Raw genomic sequence first — 18,500 nt, 5'->3', positions numbered from 1 at the left:
GGGTGTTGCCATCGTGACCAGTGAACTGAGATAAGGCGGAGCTTTACCTAGCATGGACTTGTAGATGACCTGGAGCCAGTGGGTCTGGCGACGAATATGTAGCGAGGGCCAGCCGACTAGAGCATACAAGTCGCAGTGGTGGGTGGTATAAGGTGCTTTAGTGACAAAACAGATGGCACTGTGATAAACTGCATCCAGTTTGCTGAGTAGAGTGTTGGAAGCAATTTTGTAGATGACATCGCCGAAGTCGAGGATCGGTAGGATAGTCAGTTTTACCAGGGTAAGCTTGGCGGCGTGAGTGAAGGAGGCTTTGTTGCGGAATAGAAAGCCGACTCTTGATTTGATTTTCGATTGGAGATGTTTGATATGAGTCTGGAAGGAGAGTTTGCAGTCTAGCCAGACACCTAGGTACTTATAGATGTCCACATATTCAAGGTCGGAACCATCCAGGGTGGTGACGCTAGTCGGGCATGCGGGTGCAGGCAGCGATCGGTTGAAAAGCATGCATTTGGTTTTACTAGCGTTTAAGAGCAGTTGGAGGCCACGGAAGGAGTGTTGTATGGCATTGAAGCGCGTTTGGAGGTTAGATAGCACAGTGTCCAAGGACGGGCCGAAAGTATATAGAATGGTGTCGTCTGCGTAGAGGTGGATCTGGGAATCGCCCGCAGCAAGAGCAACATCATTGATATATACAGAGAAAAGAGTCGGCCCGAGAATTGAACCCTGTGGCACCCCCATAGAGACTGCCAGAGGACCGGACAGCATGCCCTCCGATTTGACACACTGAACTCTGTCTGAAAAGTAATTGCTGAACCAGGCAATGCAGTCATCCGAAAAACCGAGGCTACTGAGTCTGCCGATAAGAATATGGTGATTGACAGAGTCGAAAGCCTTGGCAAGGTCGATGAAGACGGCTGCACAGTACTGTCTTTTATCGATGGCGGATATGATATTTATTAGTACCTTGAGTGTGGCTGAGGTGCACCCGTGACCGGCTCGGAAACCAGATTGCACAGCGGAGAAGGTACGGTGGGATTCGAGATGGTCAGTGACCTGTTTGTTGAGTTGGCTTTCGAAGACCTTAGATAGGCAGGGCAGGATGGATATAGGTCTGTAACAGTTTAGGTCCAGGGTGCCTCCCCCTTTGAAGAGGGGGATGACTGCGGCAGCTTTCCAATCCTTGGGGATCTCAGACGATATGAAAGAGAGGTTGAACAGGCTGGTAATAGGGGTTGCGACAATGCCGGCGAATAGTTTCAGAAATAGAGGGTCCAGATTGTCAAGCCCAGCTGATTTATACGGGTCCAGGTTTTGCAGCTCTTTCAGAACATCTGCTATCTGGATTTGGGTAAAGGAGAACCTGGAGAGGCTTGGGCGAGGAGCTGCGGTGGGGGCGGAGCTGTTGGCCGAGGTTGGAGTAGCCAGGCGGAAGGCATGGCCAGCCGTTGAGAAATGCTTGTTGAAGTTTTCGATAATCATGGATTTATCGGTGGTGACCGTGTTACCTAGCCTCAGTGCAGTGGGCAGCTGGGAGGAGGTGCTCTTGTTCTCCATGGACTTCACTGTGTCCCAGAACTTTTTGGAGTTGGAGCTACAGGATGCAAACTTGTGCCTGAAGAAGCTGGCCTTAGCTTTCCTGACTGACTGCGTGTATTGGTTCCTGACTTCCCTGAACGGTTGCATATCGCGGGGACTATTCGATGCTATTGCAGTCCGCCACAGGATGTTTTTGTGCTGGTCGAGGGCAGTCAGGTCTGGAGTGAAGCAAGGGCTGTATCTGTTCTTAGTTCTGCATTTTTTGAACGGGGCATGCTTATCTAAAATGGTGAGGAAGTTACTTTTAAAGAATGACCAGGCATTCTCAACTGACGGGATGAGGTCAATGTCCTTCCAGGATACCCGGGCCAGGTCGATTAGAAAGGCCTGCTCACAGAAGTGTTTTAGGGAGCGTTTGACAGTGATGAGGGGTGGTCGTTTGACTGCGGCTCCGTAGCGGATACAGGCAATGAGGCAGTGATCGCTGAGATCCTGGTTGAAGACAGCGGAGGTGTATTTGAAGGGCCAGTTGGTCAGGATGACGTCTATGAGGGTGCCCTTGCTTACAGAGTTAGGGTTGTACCTGGTGGGTTCCTTGATGATTTGTGTGAGATTGAGGGCATCTAGCTTAGATTGTAGGACTGCCGGGGTGTTAAGCATATCCCAGTTTAGGTCACCTAACAGAACAAACTCTGAAGCTAGATGGGGGGCAATCAATTCACAAATGGTGTCCAGGGCACAGCTGGGAGCTGAGGGGGGTCGGTAGCAGGCAGCAACAGTGAGAGACTTATTTCTGGAGAGAGTCATTTTAAAAATTAGTAGTTCGAACTGTTTGGGTATGGACCTGGAAAGTATGACATTACTTTGCAGGCTATCTCTGCAGTAGACTGCAACTCCTCCCCCTTTGGCAGTTCTATCTTGACGGAAGATGTTATAGTTGGGTATGGAAATCTCTGAATTTTTGGTGGCCTTCCTGAGCCAGGATTCAGACACGGCAAGGACATCAGGGTTAGCAGAGTGTGCTAAGGCAGTGAGTAAAAAAAACTTAGGTAGGAGGCTTCTGATGTTGACATGCATGAAACCAAGGCTTTTTCGATCACAGAAGTCAACAAATGAGGGTGCCTGGGGACATGCAGGGCCTGGGTTTACCTCCACATCACCCGCGGAACAGAGAAGGAGTAGTATGAGGGAGCAGGGGGAAGCTGGACTGGCGAGTGTTATCCAGGTTAAAAAACTAACAATGACTAAATAGCTTGTAGCTAGTTAGCTGGTTAGCTTCTGGCGGTTCTTGAGTGTGTTCTAAAAATTTAAAATAATAGCGATTCCGTATCACATTGGGTGAGGCAGGTTTCCGGAAGGTATAAACAAATTTTAAAATCGGAAAGAGATAGAAAGTACATATAGGTCCAGTGAGTGTTTGGGACGCGGCGATGCAGACGGTTAGCAGGCCTGTGCTAACAAGCTAACAGTTAGCAGGCCGGGGTAAGCAAGGTAGCAGTTAGCGGACCTGGGCTAAACAAGCTAGCAGTTAGCAGGCCGAATTAGCAAGCAAGGAGATAGCAAGGGCTAGAGAGTTAGCCTTTGGGGGACTTCGCGATGGGGTGAGTCTGTTTATTCCTCTTCATGCGGTGACATCGATAGACCGGTCGTGGGCCCGGGTATTGTAGCGCAGGAGTATGCTACGGCACAGGTGCTCTGGCCGGGCTGGCTTCAAGCTAAGTGGGTGGAAACACTAGCCAGGAGTAATCATCAGGGGTTGCGGTTTTGCTCGATAGCTAGTTGTGAAGATCCAGCTGAAAAATGTTCCGTTTGCGGTGGGAATCCGGGGATAAAAAATAAAAAATAAATAGTGTTGAGCATCAGTGTGGAAGATGTGTTGTTGCCTACCCTTACCACCTGGAGGCAGCCCATCAGGAAGTCCAGTATCCAGTTGCAGAGGGAGGTGTTTAGTCCCAGGGTCCTTAGCTTAGTGATGAGCTTTGTGGGAACTATGATGTTGAATGCTGAGCTGTAGTCAATGAACAGCATTCTCACATAGTGGGGCAAAAAAGTATTTAGTCAGCCACCAATTGTGCAAGTTCTCCCACTTAAAAAGATGAGATAGGCCTGTAATTTTCATCATCTGTGGATCTGTTGGGGCGGTGTGCGAATTGGAGTGGGTCTAGTGTTTCTGGGATGATGGTGATGATGGTGATGTGAGCCATGACCAGCCTTTCAAAGCACCTCATGGCTACTGACGTGATGCTATGGGGCGGTAATAATTCAGCCAGGTTACCTTTGCTTTCTTGGGCACAGTGCTATGGTGGTCTGTTTGAAACGTGTAGGTATTACAGAGGGAGAGGTTGGAAATGTCAGTGAAGACAATTGCCAATGTGGAATCATGTAGTCAGCAAACATACGGACATATGGAATCATATAGTAACCAAAAAAGTGTTAAACACATCAAAATATATTTGCGATTCTTCAAAGCAGCCACCTTCTGCCTTGATGACAACTTCGCAGACTCTTGGCATTCTCTCAACCAGCTTTTTATTTTTTACCTTTATTTAACTAGGCAAGTCAGTTTAGAACAAATTCTTATTTTACAATGACGGCGTATCCTGGCAATACCCGGACAACGCTGTGCCAATTGTGCACCGTCCTATGGGACTCCCGATCACAGCTGGTTGTGATACAGCCCGGGATCGAACCAGGGTCTGTAGTGACGCCTCTAGCCCTGAGGTGCAGTACCTTAGACCACTGCACCACTCGGGAGCTTCACGAGGTAGTCAAATGGAATGCATTTCAATTAACAAGTGTGCCTTGTTAAAAGTTAATTATCGCAGCATTCTGCAGCAATATGCCATTCCATCTGGTTTGCGTTTAGTGGGACGATCATTTGATTTTGAATAAGACAATGACCCAAAACACACCTCCAGGCTGTGTAAGGGCTATTTGACCAAGGAGAGTGATGGAATGCTGCATCAAGTCACCCGAACTCAACCCAATTAAGATGGTTTGGGATGAGTTGGATCTCAGAGTGAATGAAAAGCAGCCAACAAGTGCTCAGCATATGTTGGAACTCCTTCAAGACGGTTGTTTAACTCTTTTTTTGCTTACTACATGGTTCCATATGTGTTATTTCATAGTGTTGATGTCTTCACTATTATTATATAATGTAGAAAATAGTCAGAATAAAGAAAAAGCCTTGAATGAGTAGGTGTGTCCAAACTTTTGACTGGTATTGTAAACATAGTGTATGAAAATGCTGCATGTCATGTTTCAAAATCGATATCTTTCTTACCTCTATATTGTTTATGTCCTCCGGATTTGAGAAGACAAGTTCAATGGTAAGCCTATCAGGTAGCCTAAATTCTCGCACAGCATCTAGCCTGGGTTACTCAATGCTATTTCAGTGATTTATGATCACTTTTGTTTCTCTGGCCTCCATTGATTTAGTCACCCTTATTTTGACCATCCTACAACGGGAAATCGCCAATAAATGTTGAACGAATTATGATAGAGCCATGACGTTTTGGCCATTGGTTTTGGCCATTGGAGGATCATCTACACAATTACCCATTGGTCAAAATATGTGGTTTTGATTGGACACCCTATACCAAGCTAGGAAGCTGATGTCATATAGAAATATGTGTTTTTCATGTTAATGGTAGGGCAGAAAGAAATAGTATACTGCTTTTGACCAGGGTACATATGGCTCTGGTCCAACGTAGTGCACAATATAGGGAACAAGGATAGGGAACAAGGTGCCATTTAGGACATAAAATAGAAAATAACTCTAATTAGAATCGAGGAAGACAGGTCGAGGGAAATATTCACAACTGAGAAAGGCCCTTTTTGTTTCTCTTTTGAGTTTCTCTTTTGAGTTTCTCTTTTGAGTGCACATCGGCGACTTTGAACGTCCTTGGTGTTTTTTTTAATGGGCATTGAGACAAAACTGGAAGATATCAACAGGACATTCATGCTCGGCTCACATTCCCTTCCCCGTGAGAGACTGCAAATGTAAAGCAAATAATGATCTCTGTGCGTTTCTTTTTCCACTGGCTACCTATGCCTGCGGAGGTGTCTGGCACTCTATAGTACAAAGCAGATAGCTACTGTTTGGCCTTGGTTAACACCGCCTCATAGCCTTACATAGCCTCATTCACAATGCAATGAAAGGCGACTTACATTGGCTTGAGGTAACATGTGAATGCGATGTAGTTTTTACTCAACCTTCCATTGTCATTGGCTTGTGTCGAAGTCGATTATTTCCCCTCTCAAATCAATTGGAGAGGACTGTGAGAATGGATGGTAGGTTGGGATTGAGACTCTTCAACAGCAAAAAGTAGTTATATTAAAAAGTAGTTGCTGGGTAGATAATCAATAACCATTGTAATTCAAAACAACCGATTCACCTTATTTTCGAAGTACAAAAAACTATATATATCTCACATAAAATAGCCTTACGATATGATCATAATGCTTACTGTAAGTACTATAGTGGGTGGTTCCAATGGCTTCGTGGGTGAGAGCATGATGCGGGTAATATTAGGGTTGTGGGTTTGATTCCTGCATGGGCCACGTATGTACAAAACATTATCGTCGCCTGCTCTTTCCAATACATAGACTGACCAGGTGAAAGCTATGATCCCTTATTGATGTCACTTGTTAAATCCACTTCAATCAACTGCAAAGCTGCTGGGGTTTTCATGCACACACTGCTGGATTTTTCATGCTCAACAGTTTCCCATGTGTATCAAGAATGGTCCGCCACCCAAAGGACATCCAGCCAACTTGACACAACTGTGGAAAGCATTGGAGTCAACATGGGCCAGCGTCCCTGCGGAACACTTTCGACACCTTGCAGAGTCCACGTCCTGACGAATTGAGGCTGTTCTGAGGGCAAAAGTGGGGTGTGCAACTCAATATTAGGAAGGTGTCCATACTGTTTTGTACACTCAGTGTATGTGTCACTGTCTTTAAGTTCCTTCGGTTGAAATGCTGAAATGGCGATATTACGAGGAATGTTTTTCATCTGCCCGTGTGTGTGCATGTAGGTCAAGACTGGCTGATTTCCATACCACCTGTCAGATGACTGGTCACTCCATCAACAGCTGTCCCCATGATAACTACCACGGCTGCCTAATGGCCTATGTAGGCCTCATTGGTGAGTACATACACACACTCTCTCGCAACTCAATCCCCAAAGAAAACGCCATACCTTACCATAACTGCAGATACAGAGATATGACATAGCTTGCCAATTTAAATATGGCGTGTGGGGCGGTCTGAAGATCATGGAGTGTTCCACATAATTTTCTGTATGTTAATAAAACTGTGAGAAATTAAAACCGAAACTAACCTTGATTTTTGTTCAATTTAGGCATTGGAGTTATTCTTTGGCTTTAATTCCGAGTGGTTACGGTTAGCGTTAAGGGTTTGGGGTTTAAAACAGAAAAAAAAACATTACTAAACGATTGCCTAGCACTGGGATTGAAAACGTGATGCTCGGTTGAAGACCATTCTCAACCCTATCCCCAGAGGCCTAGCTCGTCGCAAGCCTACCAGATGGTATTAGGGGCTCGCGTTGGCTTTAGTGGATGGTAGGACATTTCTATGTAAATGAAATGTCACCCCTTGCCATAATTCCATCATTTCAAATATGCCGTAGTCCAGTAGAGTTTGGCTTCCTCTCTCCATTTAACAGCAGTTTGCTGTAGGGTATCCCAGCAGAAGCGTTCTTCAAACATACTCTTGGTTCAGAATATTGTCTACTCCCTCCCTCTGTCCAGGGTCTGATGTGACTCCTAACTACATGGACAGCAGTCCCAGTAACAGCACCATCTCTCCCTGGTGCTCCTGCAGAGGGACTGGCAACCAGGAACAGGAGTGTGACGCCTTCCTCAGAGACTTCACACACAACACCTGTCTCAGTGAGTGGAATGCGCTTTTGTGCGTACGTGTGTGTGTGCGTACGTGTGTGTGTGTGTGTGTGTGTGTGCGTGCGTGTGTGTGTGCGTGGTTGTGTCCCTCTGTTTCTTTTTCTAACAGTGACCTAGCTGTAATACCTGCACTCCATCTAGCCTTTCTCTTCTTTCTTCTTCTCTCTCTCGCCTGCCTGTTTCTGTAGAGAATTCCATCCAGGCGTTTGGCTATGGATCAGAGGGGAGTGTACTTCCCGTCACAGAGTCTTTGGCCACGCCCTTTCCTCCCATACAGCCACCCCTCAACTCTAAGCCCGCTCCTTCTCTCCAAGCCAATGACATCAAGCCTCTGGATAGTGCTTGTGCTTTCTCAACCTGTGCCAACCTTAAGGTGTGTGCCTGTGTGTGCATGTCAATGGTTATCAATAGTGACGTTAGTTCATGTGACGTATCTACTTTCATAGTGTATGTATAAATGATTTAATCATCTGACACTTGACCGGCTGAGGAAATATCTAGTCCTGACGTTCTAAATATTCCGTAACTGGGATGGAGGCTGGAGGGGAAATACACACACGGACAGAACACATCAGGGTAACTGTGAGATGGATGGAAATATTCATGCTATGTGTACATGGATGAGTGTGTGTGTGTGTGTGTGTGTGTGTGTGTATACTGGACTGTATGTTTAAACTGTCAACGGCCTGCAGCTGGCAGTCTAATCCCAGGACTTCTGTCTCCTGCACGGAACCCCTGACATTCAGACTGATCACCAAGAGGTCGGGGGGAGGGAGGTGTGTGTGTGTTTGTGTGAGTGTTTTTGTTATACTAGTTATTTATCTCTCAGTTCTCTGCACTCTATTATTCTCTTGATTTCCTGGCCATGAAAAGAGCTCTTCCTGTTCTGAGAGGAGATAAGATCTGATTGGCTCTCCCACCCAGGAGACGGGCAGGGATATGCTAATGAGAGCCATAGAGTCGCTGATGGGGGGGAGAGGGGGAGAGAGAGAGACTGTCCCTCTGGCAGTGTGAGGAGTTAATCACAGACTTCGTTCTCTCCTCCTGTAACTGCATTTATAACATAAGCTGATAATGTGAGGATTCATCTGCAATATATATATATGTGTGCGTGTTGTTGCTTATGCTGTGTGTACGTCGATGCTGATGGCGTATTTTTTTTCCAGGATGGAGGACAAAAGTGCATTCCTTCCAATGACTTCGAGTGTGAAGAGGTGAGCATGAGTGTTTGCGCATTGGTGTGTGTGTGTGTGTGTCTCTTTGACTGTGACAGAACTCATAACAGGTTTTCTGAAAGCAGCAGCCCTCCATCTCTCCTCCTCCGAGTCCATTTCTCTCTCCTCCTCCACATTCTGTCCATCTGTCATATATGCTTTACTCTTCTCTGCATCTCCATCTACTCTGTCCATCCATCCATCTATAGACATCTTCATCACTATGTTCATCCATCCATCTATTCACTCATAACTCAACCCTGTCATGCTGCTCTTTCTCTCATCTTCGCTCTCTTTTCAAAGCACATTTACATCAGTACATCATGACTAATTCTCTTTCTCCCTCTTTTTCTCTCTCTCCAATTACCTTTACATGACCTCTCTTTATCCCCCCTTCTCTCTCTCTCTCTCCCTCTCAGGCATTATTGGCTCAGGGTTCAATGGACTCTGAGGGAGAGGAGGAGAAAGCCCAGAGGTCTGCAGCAGCCTCTGGACCCCTGGGTGTGAGAGGGTGTGTGAGTGTGTATGTGACCATGCTGGGGCTTCTGCTCCAGGCTCTGTAGCACACATACTCACCTGACCCCTAACCTATAACCCCGTCCTCGGGTTCAGACAGGAAGCTAGAACGCCACGCACAGGAACTTCTGTGACATCCCATCCTCCACTGCCATGTCAACCAAAACAATAACAACAACATCAATAGAAGAGCCGAGAGAAGAGGAGAGCAGAGGATAAGAGAGGAGCAAAGTGAGAATGGAGAGGAGAAGTGAGGAGATGATGAGGATAAGAGAGGAGGGGAGGGAGAAGAGATGGGCACTGATCCTACAGCACAGAGAGAAAGAGAAAAATAGAGAGAACATGAGACAGATGCTGAATCGACTGAAGGATGTTTTGATGGATCACCAGAGAGACTTGAGCCTCTGATTCTGTCCTATTCTCCTACCCGAAACATTGAGGACTGAGTTCTACATTACCGTACTTTGTATTGATGCGTTTCTGAGTACATGGACACTTTGGCTGAGCTGGCAGTTCTGATGTCTTAACTGGTAGAGAGTACAATGAGCTTGTGAAGTGTGCTGCCAACAGACGCACTTGTTAAAATAATGGGAGACTGCACCTCCATAAATTCATGCTCATACACATTTTAAAAGAGACTGTAAACCTCAAGTGCGGAGAATGGGACAGAGCAACAATCAAGGAGAGGACTAATGTGCTAGAGCCAGTGACTATATACTTTGATTGAATGGACTACACTGACATTGGACCGGACAGTACTGACTATTGTGATTGGAGCAGAAAGACCAGAGAGGCGGGACTGTTCCTCTGTCTCTTACCTCAGTAATACACATCACCTTCACACACAGAGACACAAATCACACCCTTGCATCTCTCTCTCTCGCTCCCTATAGTCCTCACTGCCTGGTAGACAGGGTTAACACACATACACATGTGTGTTACACATGTGCAAACACACATTCAAATATATACACACACACACACACACACACACACACACACACACACACACACACACACACACACATACATACATACATACATACATACATACATACATACATACATACATACATACATACATACATACATACATACATACATACATACATACATACATACATACATACATACATACATACAGTGGGGCAAAAAAGTATTTAGTCAGCCACCAATTGTGCAAGTTCTCCCACTTAAAAAGATGAGAGAGGTTTTTCATCATAGGTACACTTCAACTATGACAGACAAAATTAGAAAAAAATCCAGAAAATCACATTGTAGGATTTTTTATGAATTTATTTGCAAATTATGGTGGAAAATAAGTATTTGGTCACCTACAAACAAGCAAGATTTCTGGCTCTCACAGACCTGTAACTTCTTCTTTAAGAGGCTCCTCTGTCCTCCACTCGTTACCTGTATTAATGGCACCTGTTTGAACTTGTTATCAGTATAAAAGACACCCGTCCACAACCTCAAACAGTCACACTCCAAACTCCAATATGGCCAAGACCAAAGAGCTGTCAAAGGACACCAGAAACAAAATTGTAGACCTGCACCAGGCTGGGAAGACTGAAACTGCAATAGGTAAGCAGCTTGGTTTGAAGAAATCCACTGTGGGAGCAATTATTAGGAAATGGAAGAAATACAAGACCACTGATAATCTCCCTCGATCTGGGGCTCCACGCAAGATCTCACCCCGTGGGGTCAGAATGATCACAAGAGCGGTGAGCAAAAATTCCAGAACCACACGGGGGGACCTAGTGAATGACCTGCAGAGAGCTGGGACCAAAGTAGTAACAAAGCCTACCATCAGTAACACACTACGCCGCCAGGGACTCAAATCCTGCAGTGCCAGACGTGTCCCCCTGCTTAAGCCAGTACATGTCCAGGCCCGTCCGAAGTTTGCTAGAGAGCATTTGGATGATCCAGAAGAAGATTGGAAGAATGTCAAAAGGTCAGATGAAACCAAAATATAATGTTTTGGTAAAAACTCAACTCGTCGTGTTTGGAGGAGAAAGAATGCTGAGTTGCATCCAAAGAACACCATACCTACTGTGAAGCATGGGGTGGAAACATCATGCTTTGGGGCTGTTTTTCTGCAAAGGGACCAGGACAACTGATTCGTGTAAAGGAAAGAATGAATGGGGCCAAGTATCGTGAGATTTTGAGTGAAAACCTCCTTCCATCAGCAAGGGTATTGAAGATAAAATGTGGCTGGGTCTTTCAGCATGACAATGATCCCAAACACACCGCCTGGGCAACAAAGGAGTGGCTTTGTAAGAAGCATTTCAAGGTCCTGGAGTGGCCTAGCCAGTCTCCAGATCTCAACCCCATAGAAAATCTTTGGAGGGAGTTGAAAGTCCGTGTTGCCCAGCAACAGCCCCAAAACATCACTGCTCTAGAGGAGATCTGCATGGAGGAATGGGCCAAAATATCAGCAACAGTGTGTGAAAACCTTGTGAAGACTTACAGAAAACGTTTGACCTCTGTCATTGCCTACAAAGGGTATATAACAAAGTATTGAGATAAACGTTTGTTATTGACCAAATACTTATTTTCCACCATAATTTGCAAATAAATTCATTAAAAATCCTACAATGTGATTATCTGGATTTTTTTTCTCATTTTGTCTGTCATAGTTGAAGTGTACCTATGATGAAAATTACAGGCCTCTCTCATCTTTTTAAGTGGGAGAACTTGCACAATTGGTGGCTGACTAAATACTTGTTTGCCCCACTGTACGTACATACATACATACATACATACATACATACATACATACATACATACATACATACATACATACATACATACATACATACATACATACATACATACATACATACATACATACATACATACATACATACATACAGCTGAAGTCGGAAGTTTACATACACTTAGGTTAGAGTGATTGAAACTTGTTTTTTAACCACTCCACAAATTTCTTGGCAAGTCAGTTAGGACATCTACTTTGTGCATGACATAAGTCATTTTTCCAACAATTGTTTACAAACAGATTATTTCACTTATAATTCACTATATCACAATTCCAGTGGGTCAGAAGTTTACATACACTAAGTTGACTTTGCCTTTTAAACAGTTTGGAGAATTCCAGAAAATTATGTAATGTCTTTAGAATTTGAGTCAATTGGAGGAGTATCTGTGGATGTATTTCAAGGCCTACCTTCAAACTCAGTGCCTCTTTGCTTGACATCATGGTAAAATCAAAAGAAATCAGCCAAGACCTCAAAAAAAAAAATGTTGACCTCCACAAGTCTGGTTCATCCTTAGGAGCAATTTCCAAATGCCTAAAGGTACCACGTTCATCTGTACAAACAATAATACGCAAGTATAAACACCATGGGACCACGCAGCCGTCATACCGCTCAGGAAGGAGACACGTTCTGTCTCCTAGAGATGAACGTACTGTGGTGTGAAAAATGCAAATCAATCCCAGAACAACAGCAAAGGACCTTGTGAGGAGGAAACAGGTATAAAAGTATATATATATATATCCACAGTAAAACGAGTCCTATATCGATGTAACCTGAAAGGCCACTCAGCAAGGAAGAAGCCACTGCTCCAAAACCGTCATAAAAAAGTCAGACTACGGTTTGCAACTGCTCATGGGGACAAAGGTTGTACTTTTTGGAGAAATGTCCTCTGGTCTGATGAAATAGAACTGTTTGGCCATAATGACCATCGTTATGTTTGGAGGAAAAAAGGGGAGGCTTGCAAGCCGAAGAACACCATCCCAACCGTGAAGCACGGGGGTGGCAGCAGCATGTTGTGGGGGTGCTTTGGATGCAGGAGGGACTGGTGCAGTTCACAAAATAGATGGCATCATGTGAGAGGAAAATTGCGCGGATATATTGAAGCAACATCTCAAGACATCAGTCAGGAAGTTAAAGCTTGGTCATAAATGGGTCTTCCAAATGGACAATGACACCAAGCATACTTCCAAAGTTGTGGCAAAATGGTTTAAAACTTGTTAGGGATAGCCACCTTTTTTACATTTTCGCCTAAATGACATACCCAAATCTAACTGCCTGCAGCTCAGGCCCCGAAGCAAGGATATACATATTCTTGGTACCATTCGAAAGTAAACACTTTGAAGTTTGTGGAAATGTGAATTGAATGTAGGAAAGAGAATATGACACAATAGATCTATTAGAAGAAAATACAATCTTTGAAATGCAAGAGATAGGTCCCAGTTGAAGCCATCACTCTGGTTGTAATGTGATGGAGTCGACAAGATGGTAGCAGTGTAGCTGCAAAGTTTCAGACGGATAACGTGAAGTATGAGCGAGCTACATGACCTTTAGTGTGAAGTCACCCAGGTACATTTAGGCAAATCGTGAAAGAGACATTTGCATTCATATAAAAAAATTCTGCAAGAATATCATCAAATCTGTATACTTGGACTTTTCCAGTATTAGTAGCCACATTATAGAAGATCAACATTTGCAAAGCAACCAGTTGTCATAACTTCATAATTCTGAATATTATTATAATTTTTGTTGAAAAAGAAAAGGCATGCTGTCGTACAAGGTTAGTAGCTACATTTTACTACATATACAGGGTTTCCGGATACTCCTGTAAATCCCAGCTCGTTGGCTATCTAGCCAGCTTTGTTTGACCTTGGCTGGTACTTATTTGACAAAGTTTGTCGTTCAAGTGAAGACCGCCCGCGTCATCGCCGTGCCATGAAGGCGTCGCTCTCTGACCAAATATGGTGTCCTATAGGATATACTACACCCCTAATGATATAGTGAAGTCTGGTTACATTCTAGGATCTCTGAGGAATACATACGAGTGGGATTTGGCTGGTTGAAACAACGTTTAGGGTTAGATTTTTACAGATTCCTTTCTTTGGAGTGGAAATACAAAATTCATCGTACATGCTATATGGACCTTTATAAGATATGAAAAAGGATTTTATCTAACAAAACCACACTTTATGTTATCTCTGGGACCCTTTGGATGATAAATCAGAGCAATATTTCAGAATGTAAGTACAGAGGTGAATTTATCAAACCTATCGCGGTGAAAAAAAAGTGTTTTGTTGTTAGGAGTTCTCCTCAGACAATAGCATGGTATTTCTTCACAGTAATATCTACTGTAAATTGGACGTTGCAGTTATATTAACAAAGATGTAATCTTTCAGCTGATATAAGACACTTCTATGTGTCGACAATTGTTGTTACTCTAAAATCTGCAATCATGATGCAAGGCACTGCATGATTTACAACTGTCCGGTTGATGGGACGCCTATCCCTAATTAAGGGCAACAAAGTCAAGGAAGGTATTGGAGTGGCCATCACAAAGCCCTGATCTCAATCTTATAGAAAATATGTGGGCAGAACTGAAAAAGTGTGTGCGAGTAAGGAGGCCAACAAACCTCACTCAGTTACTCCAGCTCTGTCAGGAGGAATGGGCCACAATTCAATTCACCCAACTTATTGTGGGAAGCTTGTGGAAGGCTACCTGAAATGTTTGACCCAAGTTAAACAATTTAAAGGCAATGCTACCAAATACTAATTGAGTGTTTGTACACTTCTGACCCACTGGGTATGTGATGAAAGAAATAAAATATGAAATAAATCATTCTCTGTACTATTATTCTGACATTTCACATTCTTTAAAATAAAGTGGTGATCCTAACTGACCTAAACCAGGGACATGTTTAACTAGGATTAAATGTCAGGAATTAACTGTCAGTGGAAAACTGAGCTTAAATGTATTTGTCTAAGGTGTATGTAAACTTCCGACGTCAACTGTACATACATACATGCATGCATACACACACACACACACGTGCATAAACACCACCTCAATGACACCTTGCAGACTTCTGCAGACATTATTGTAAGTTAGTGGTTTTCTATCTCAGTTGTGTTGTTGAGAACTGCTAAAGGCAAACGGAGTCAATGTAAAAACATGATCAAAAAAAAGTCTCACTGCACAACTGTGTGCGGCAGTTTGAGTGTATACATTTGTATTATATAGCTGTGTGTGTGTGTGTGTGTGTTTGTGTGTGTGTGTGAGCGTGAGTGCGTGTGTGTATTATAATTGTGTGTAATATACCTCTGAGACTGTGGAGTATTTTTCTATGTTGGAGACACGGAGCGCGGACGCGGCACACACTTGTTGTGTGTAACACAACTGTTGCTACGGAGACTGTTGGTGCCAACACTCATTTGTGTCCGGTCTTATTGTACTTGTCATCTTTTCTTTTCCTGCCGGGAGAGAGAGGGGGGGGAAGAGAGGAGGAGAGAAGAAGAAGGGGAGACAGAACATGAGAGAAGTTAGAGGAGGAGGAGAAAGGAGATGAGCGGAGGCTTATAACGTGCAGGTTTCTGTGTAAAGCTTTAACGGAATTACAGCAGTGTATATGAAATATGTGTCTAGAGGCCTCAATAAAAAACCTCTGTAACATTGCCTGAGTCCTCTGTGTGTTTTGGCTGAAGACTTCATGAGATCTGACTGATGTCTGTCTGCATTTTCCGACTTCAATCAGCAATGGTTTTATTTAGTACAAATAGCATATTAAACTTACGCAATAAGGCCCGAGGGGGGTAGGTATATGTCCAATATAATACGGCTAAGGGCTGTTCTTAGGCTTGACGCAACCGTGATATACCACGCCTGTCAGCCAATCCGCATTCAGGGCTCGCACCAGCCAGTTTATAATATGTTATAACTAGTGAAGTATTGCTATATTTATATACTATGGTATTCACTTTAGTGTTTTTGCAGACATTACTGTAGTATTTACTATACTGTTTTTGTTTTATTATCTTTGACATAGAAGTGGGGGTTTTGTCCTTGAATCCTACTGGACACATTCTAAAAGGACACATTTTCCATAACCTGTAAGTAAGTATGAATGGCTAGGTTCAAAGCTTCTGCTCTTTTCTATAACCTGTAGGTGGGTAGGACTGGAGCCCTGGATAGTTCAGAGCTTCTGCTCTTTTCTATAACCTGTAGGTGGGTAGGACTGGAGCCCTGGATAGTTCAGAGCTTCTGCTCTTTTCTATAACCTGTAGGTGGGTAGGACTGGAGGCCTGGATAGTTCAGAGCTTCTGCTCTTTTCTATAACCTGTAGGTCGGTAGGACTGGAGCCCTGGGATAGTTCAGAGCTTCTGCTCTTTTCTATAATCTGTAGGTGGGTAGGACTGGAGCCCTGGATAGTTCAGAGCTTCTGCTCTTTTCTATAACCTGTAGGTGGGTAGGACTGGAGCCTTGGATAGTTCAGAGCTTCTGCTCTTTTCTATAACCTGTAGGTGGGTAGGACTGGAGATTAAGGATAGTTCAGAGCTTCTGCTCTTTTCTATAACCTGTAGGTGGGTAGGACTGGAGCCCTGGATAGTTCAGAGCTTCTGCTCTTTTCTATAACCTGTAGGTGGGTAGGACTGGAGCCCTGGGATAGTTCAGAGCTTCTGCTCTTTTCTATAACCTGTAGGTGGGTAGGACTGGAGCCTGGGATAGTTCAGAGCTTCTGCTCTTTTCTATAACCTGTAGGTGGGTAGGACTGGAGATTAGGATAGTTCAGAGCTTCTGCTCTTTTCTATAACCTGTAGGTGGGTAGGACTGGAGCCCTGGATAGTTCAGAGCTTCTGCTCTTTTCTATAACCTGTAGGTGGGTAGGACTGGAGCCCTGGATAGTTCAGAGCTTCTGCTCTTTTCTATAACCTGTAGGTGGGTAGGACTGGAGCCTGGGATAGTTCAGAGCTTCTGCTCTTTTCTATAACCTGTAGGTGGGTAGGACTGGAGATTGAGGATAGTTCAGAGCTTCTGCTCTTTTCTATAACCTGTAGGTGGGTAGGACTGGAGCCTGGGGTAGTTCAGAGCTTCTGCTCTTTTCTATAACCTGTAGGTGGGTAGGACTGGAGCCCTGGATAGTTCAGAGCTTCTGCTCTTTTCTATAACCTGTAGGTGGGTAGGACTGGAGCCTGGGATAGTTCAGAGCTTCTGCTCTTGGAGCCTGGGATAGTTCAGAGCCTCTGCTCTATAACCTGTAGGTGGGTATGGAAGTTCAGAGCTTCTGCTCTTTTCTATAACCTGTAGGTGGGTAGGACTGGAGCCTGGGATAGTTCAGAGCTTCTGCTCTTTTCTATAACATGTAGGTGGGTAGGACTGGAGCCCTGGATAGTTCAGAGCTTCTGCTCTTTTCTATAACCTGTAAGTGGGTAGGACTGGAGCCTGGGATAGTTCAGAGCTTCTGCTCTTTTCTATAACATGTAGGTGGGTAGGACTGGAGCCTGGGATAGTTCAGAGCTTCTGCTCTTTTCTATAACCTGTAGGTGGGTAGGACTGGAGCCTGGGATAGTTCAGAGCTTCTGCTCTTTTCTATCCATGTCATTTCATTGGATGAGAGGAGGAGGCAAATTAGATGCAAGGAGGGAAGGAGTAGTTAACTCTAGGCTTGGTGTGAATGCTGAATTCTGATGTGAATTTACCAGTTGTGCAGTCATAAATACGAGTTGGATGCATTCACATGCTTTGAACTCATTGAGAAACGCTGATTGGCTAATGGCAAACAAGCAGCGCCATCCATAAACTAAAAGGACAGCGATCATGCTTGTAAACAAATGATAGTGTTAAAAAAAACATAAAAGATTGCTTTTTATAAGTAATATTTTGTTGCATTTAACAGCCTAAAATGCTGTTATCGGGGTCAATTCCTTGGTAGGGGACGTCAGAGTTCGGTATGTAGGAGAAGTGTGAACTCAGGGATGATAGAGTTCCCCACTAGTGATTAACAGTTGGGGGGGCTTGTTCAACTGGATTTTCCCCCCAGTCATATGTGATAAATACCACCTTTCCACTTGGTTATGAAAACAGCATACGGGTGCATTCGGTGGTGCTCATGGATCAAGGATCATAACGCAACATATTTCCCAAAATGATTTTAATTCAAACAAACTTTATAAAGCCAAAATATGGAGATGATAAGAAGTCAAGGTCTTTTACAACAGGGTTATTCAACCGCAGCCCACTCAGGGTCAACAACAGAATAAACACATTTTGAAGTACATAACTACAGCTGTAGGATAAATTGTTTTTGCCAGTTTACTACAGCTGGAAAATAATCCTACATCAACATGAAATGTGAATTATTATGTGGATTTTTTAGGACATTTCTGTAGGGGTTGATATATTTTTGTTGAAAGGGAAAATAAAGTCGAACATTTCCAAGTGGAAATTCAAAACTTTAGAAGACTTTTTAATAAACCTAAAATACACTGCACGTTTTACATTTCAGTTCTCCTGCAACAGGGTGACTGAATGAAGACGCTACATC

At 43.9% G+C, this 18,500-nt stretch overlaps 1 protein-coding gene across 1 annotated transcript in view; it reads left to right on the top strand.

The window, feature by feature from the left end:
• Positions 1–10,215, top strand: part of LOC118385691 (GDNF family receptor alpha-2-like) — an 87,627-nt gene extending 77,412 nt beyond the window's left edge. Inside the window, exons 6-10 of the mRNA XM_035772900.2 lie at positions 6,576–6,685; positions 7,311–7,451; positions 7,649–7,833; positions 8,627–8,674; positions 9,094–10,215. Coding sequence (XP_035628793.1) covers positions 6,576–6,685; positions 7,311–7,451; positions 7,649–7,833; positions 8,627–8,674; positions 9,094–9,237 — 628 coding nt within the window. The 3' untranslated portion in view covers positions 9,238–10,215. The remainder of the gene's footprint in view (positions 1–6,575; positions 6,686–7,310; positions 7,452–7,648; positions 7,834–8,626; positions 8,675–9,093) is intronic.
• The last annotated feature ends 8,285 nt before the right edge of the window (positions 10,216–18,500 follow it).

Source organism: Oncorhynchus keta, chromosome 6 (genome assembly GCF_023373465.1).
Source record: "Oncorhynchus keta strain PuntledgeMale-10-30-2019 chromosome 6, Oket_V2, whole genome shotgun sequence".
NCBI lineage: Eukaryota > Metazoa > Chordata > Actinopteri > Salmoniformes > Salmonidae > Oncorhynchus > Oncorhynchus keta.
The sequence above is the reverse complement of the archived record's forward strand: the minus strand, read 5'-3'. Positions and strand labels throughout refer to the sequence as shown.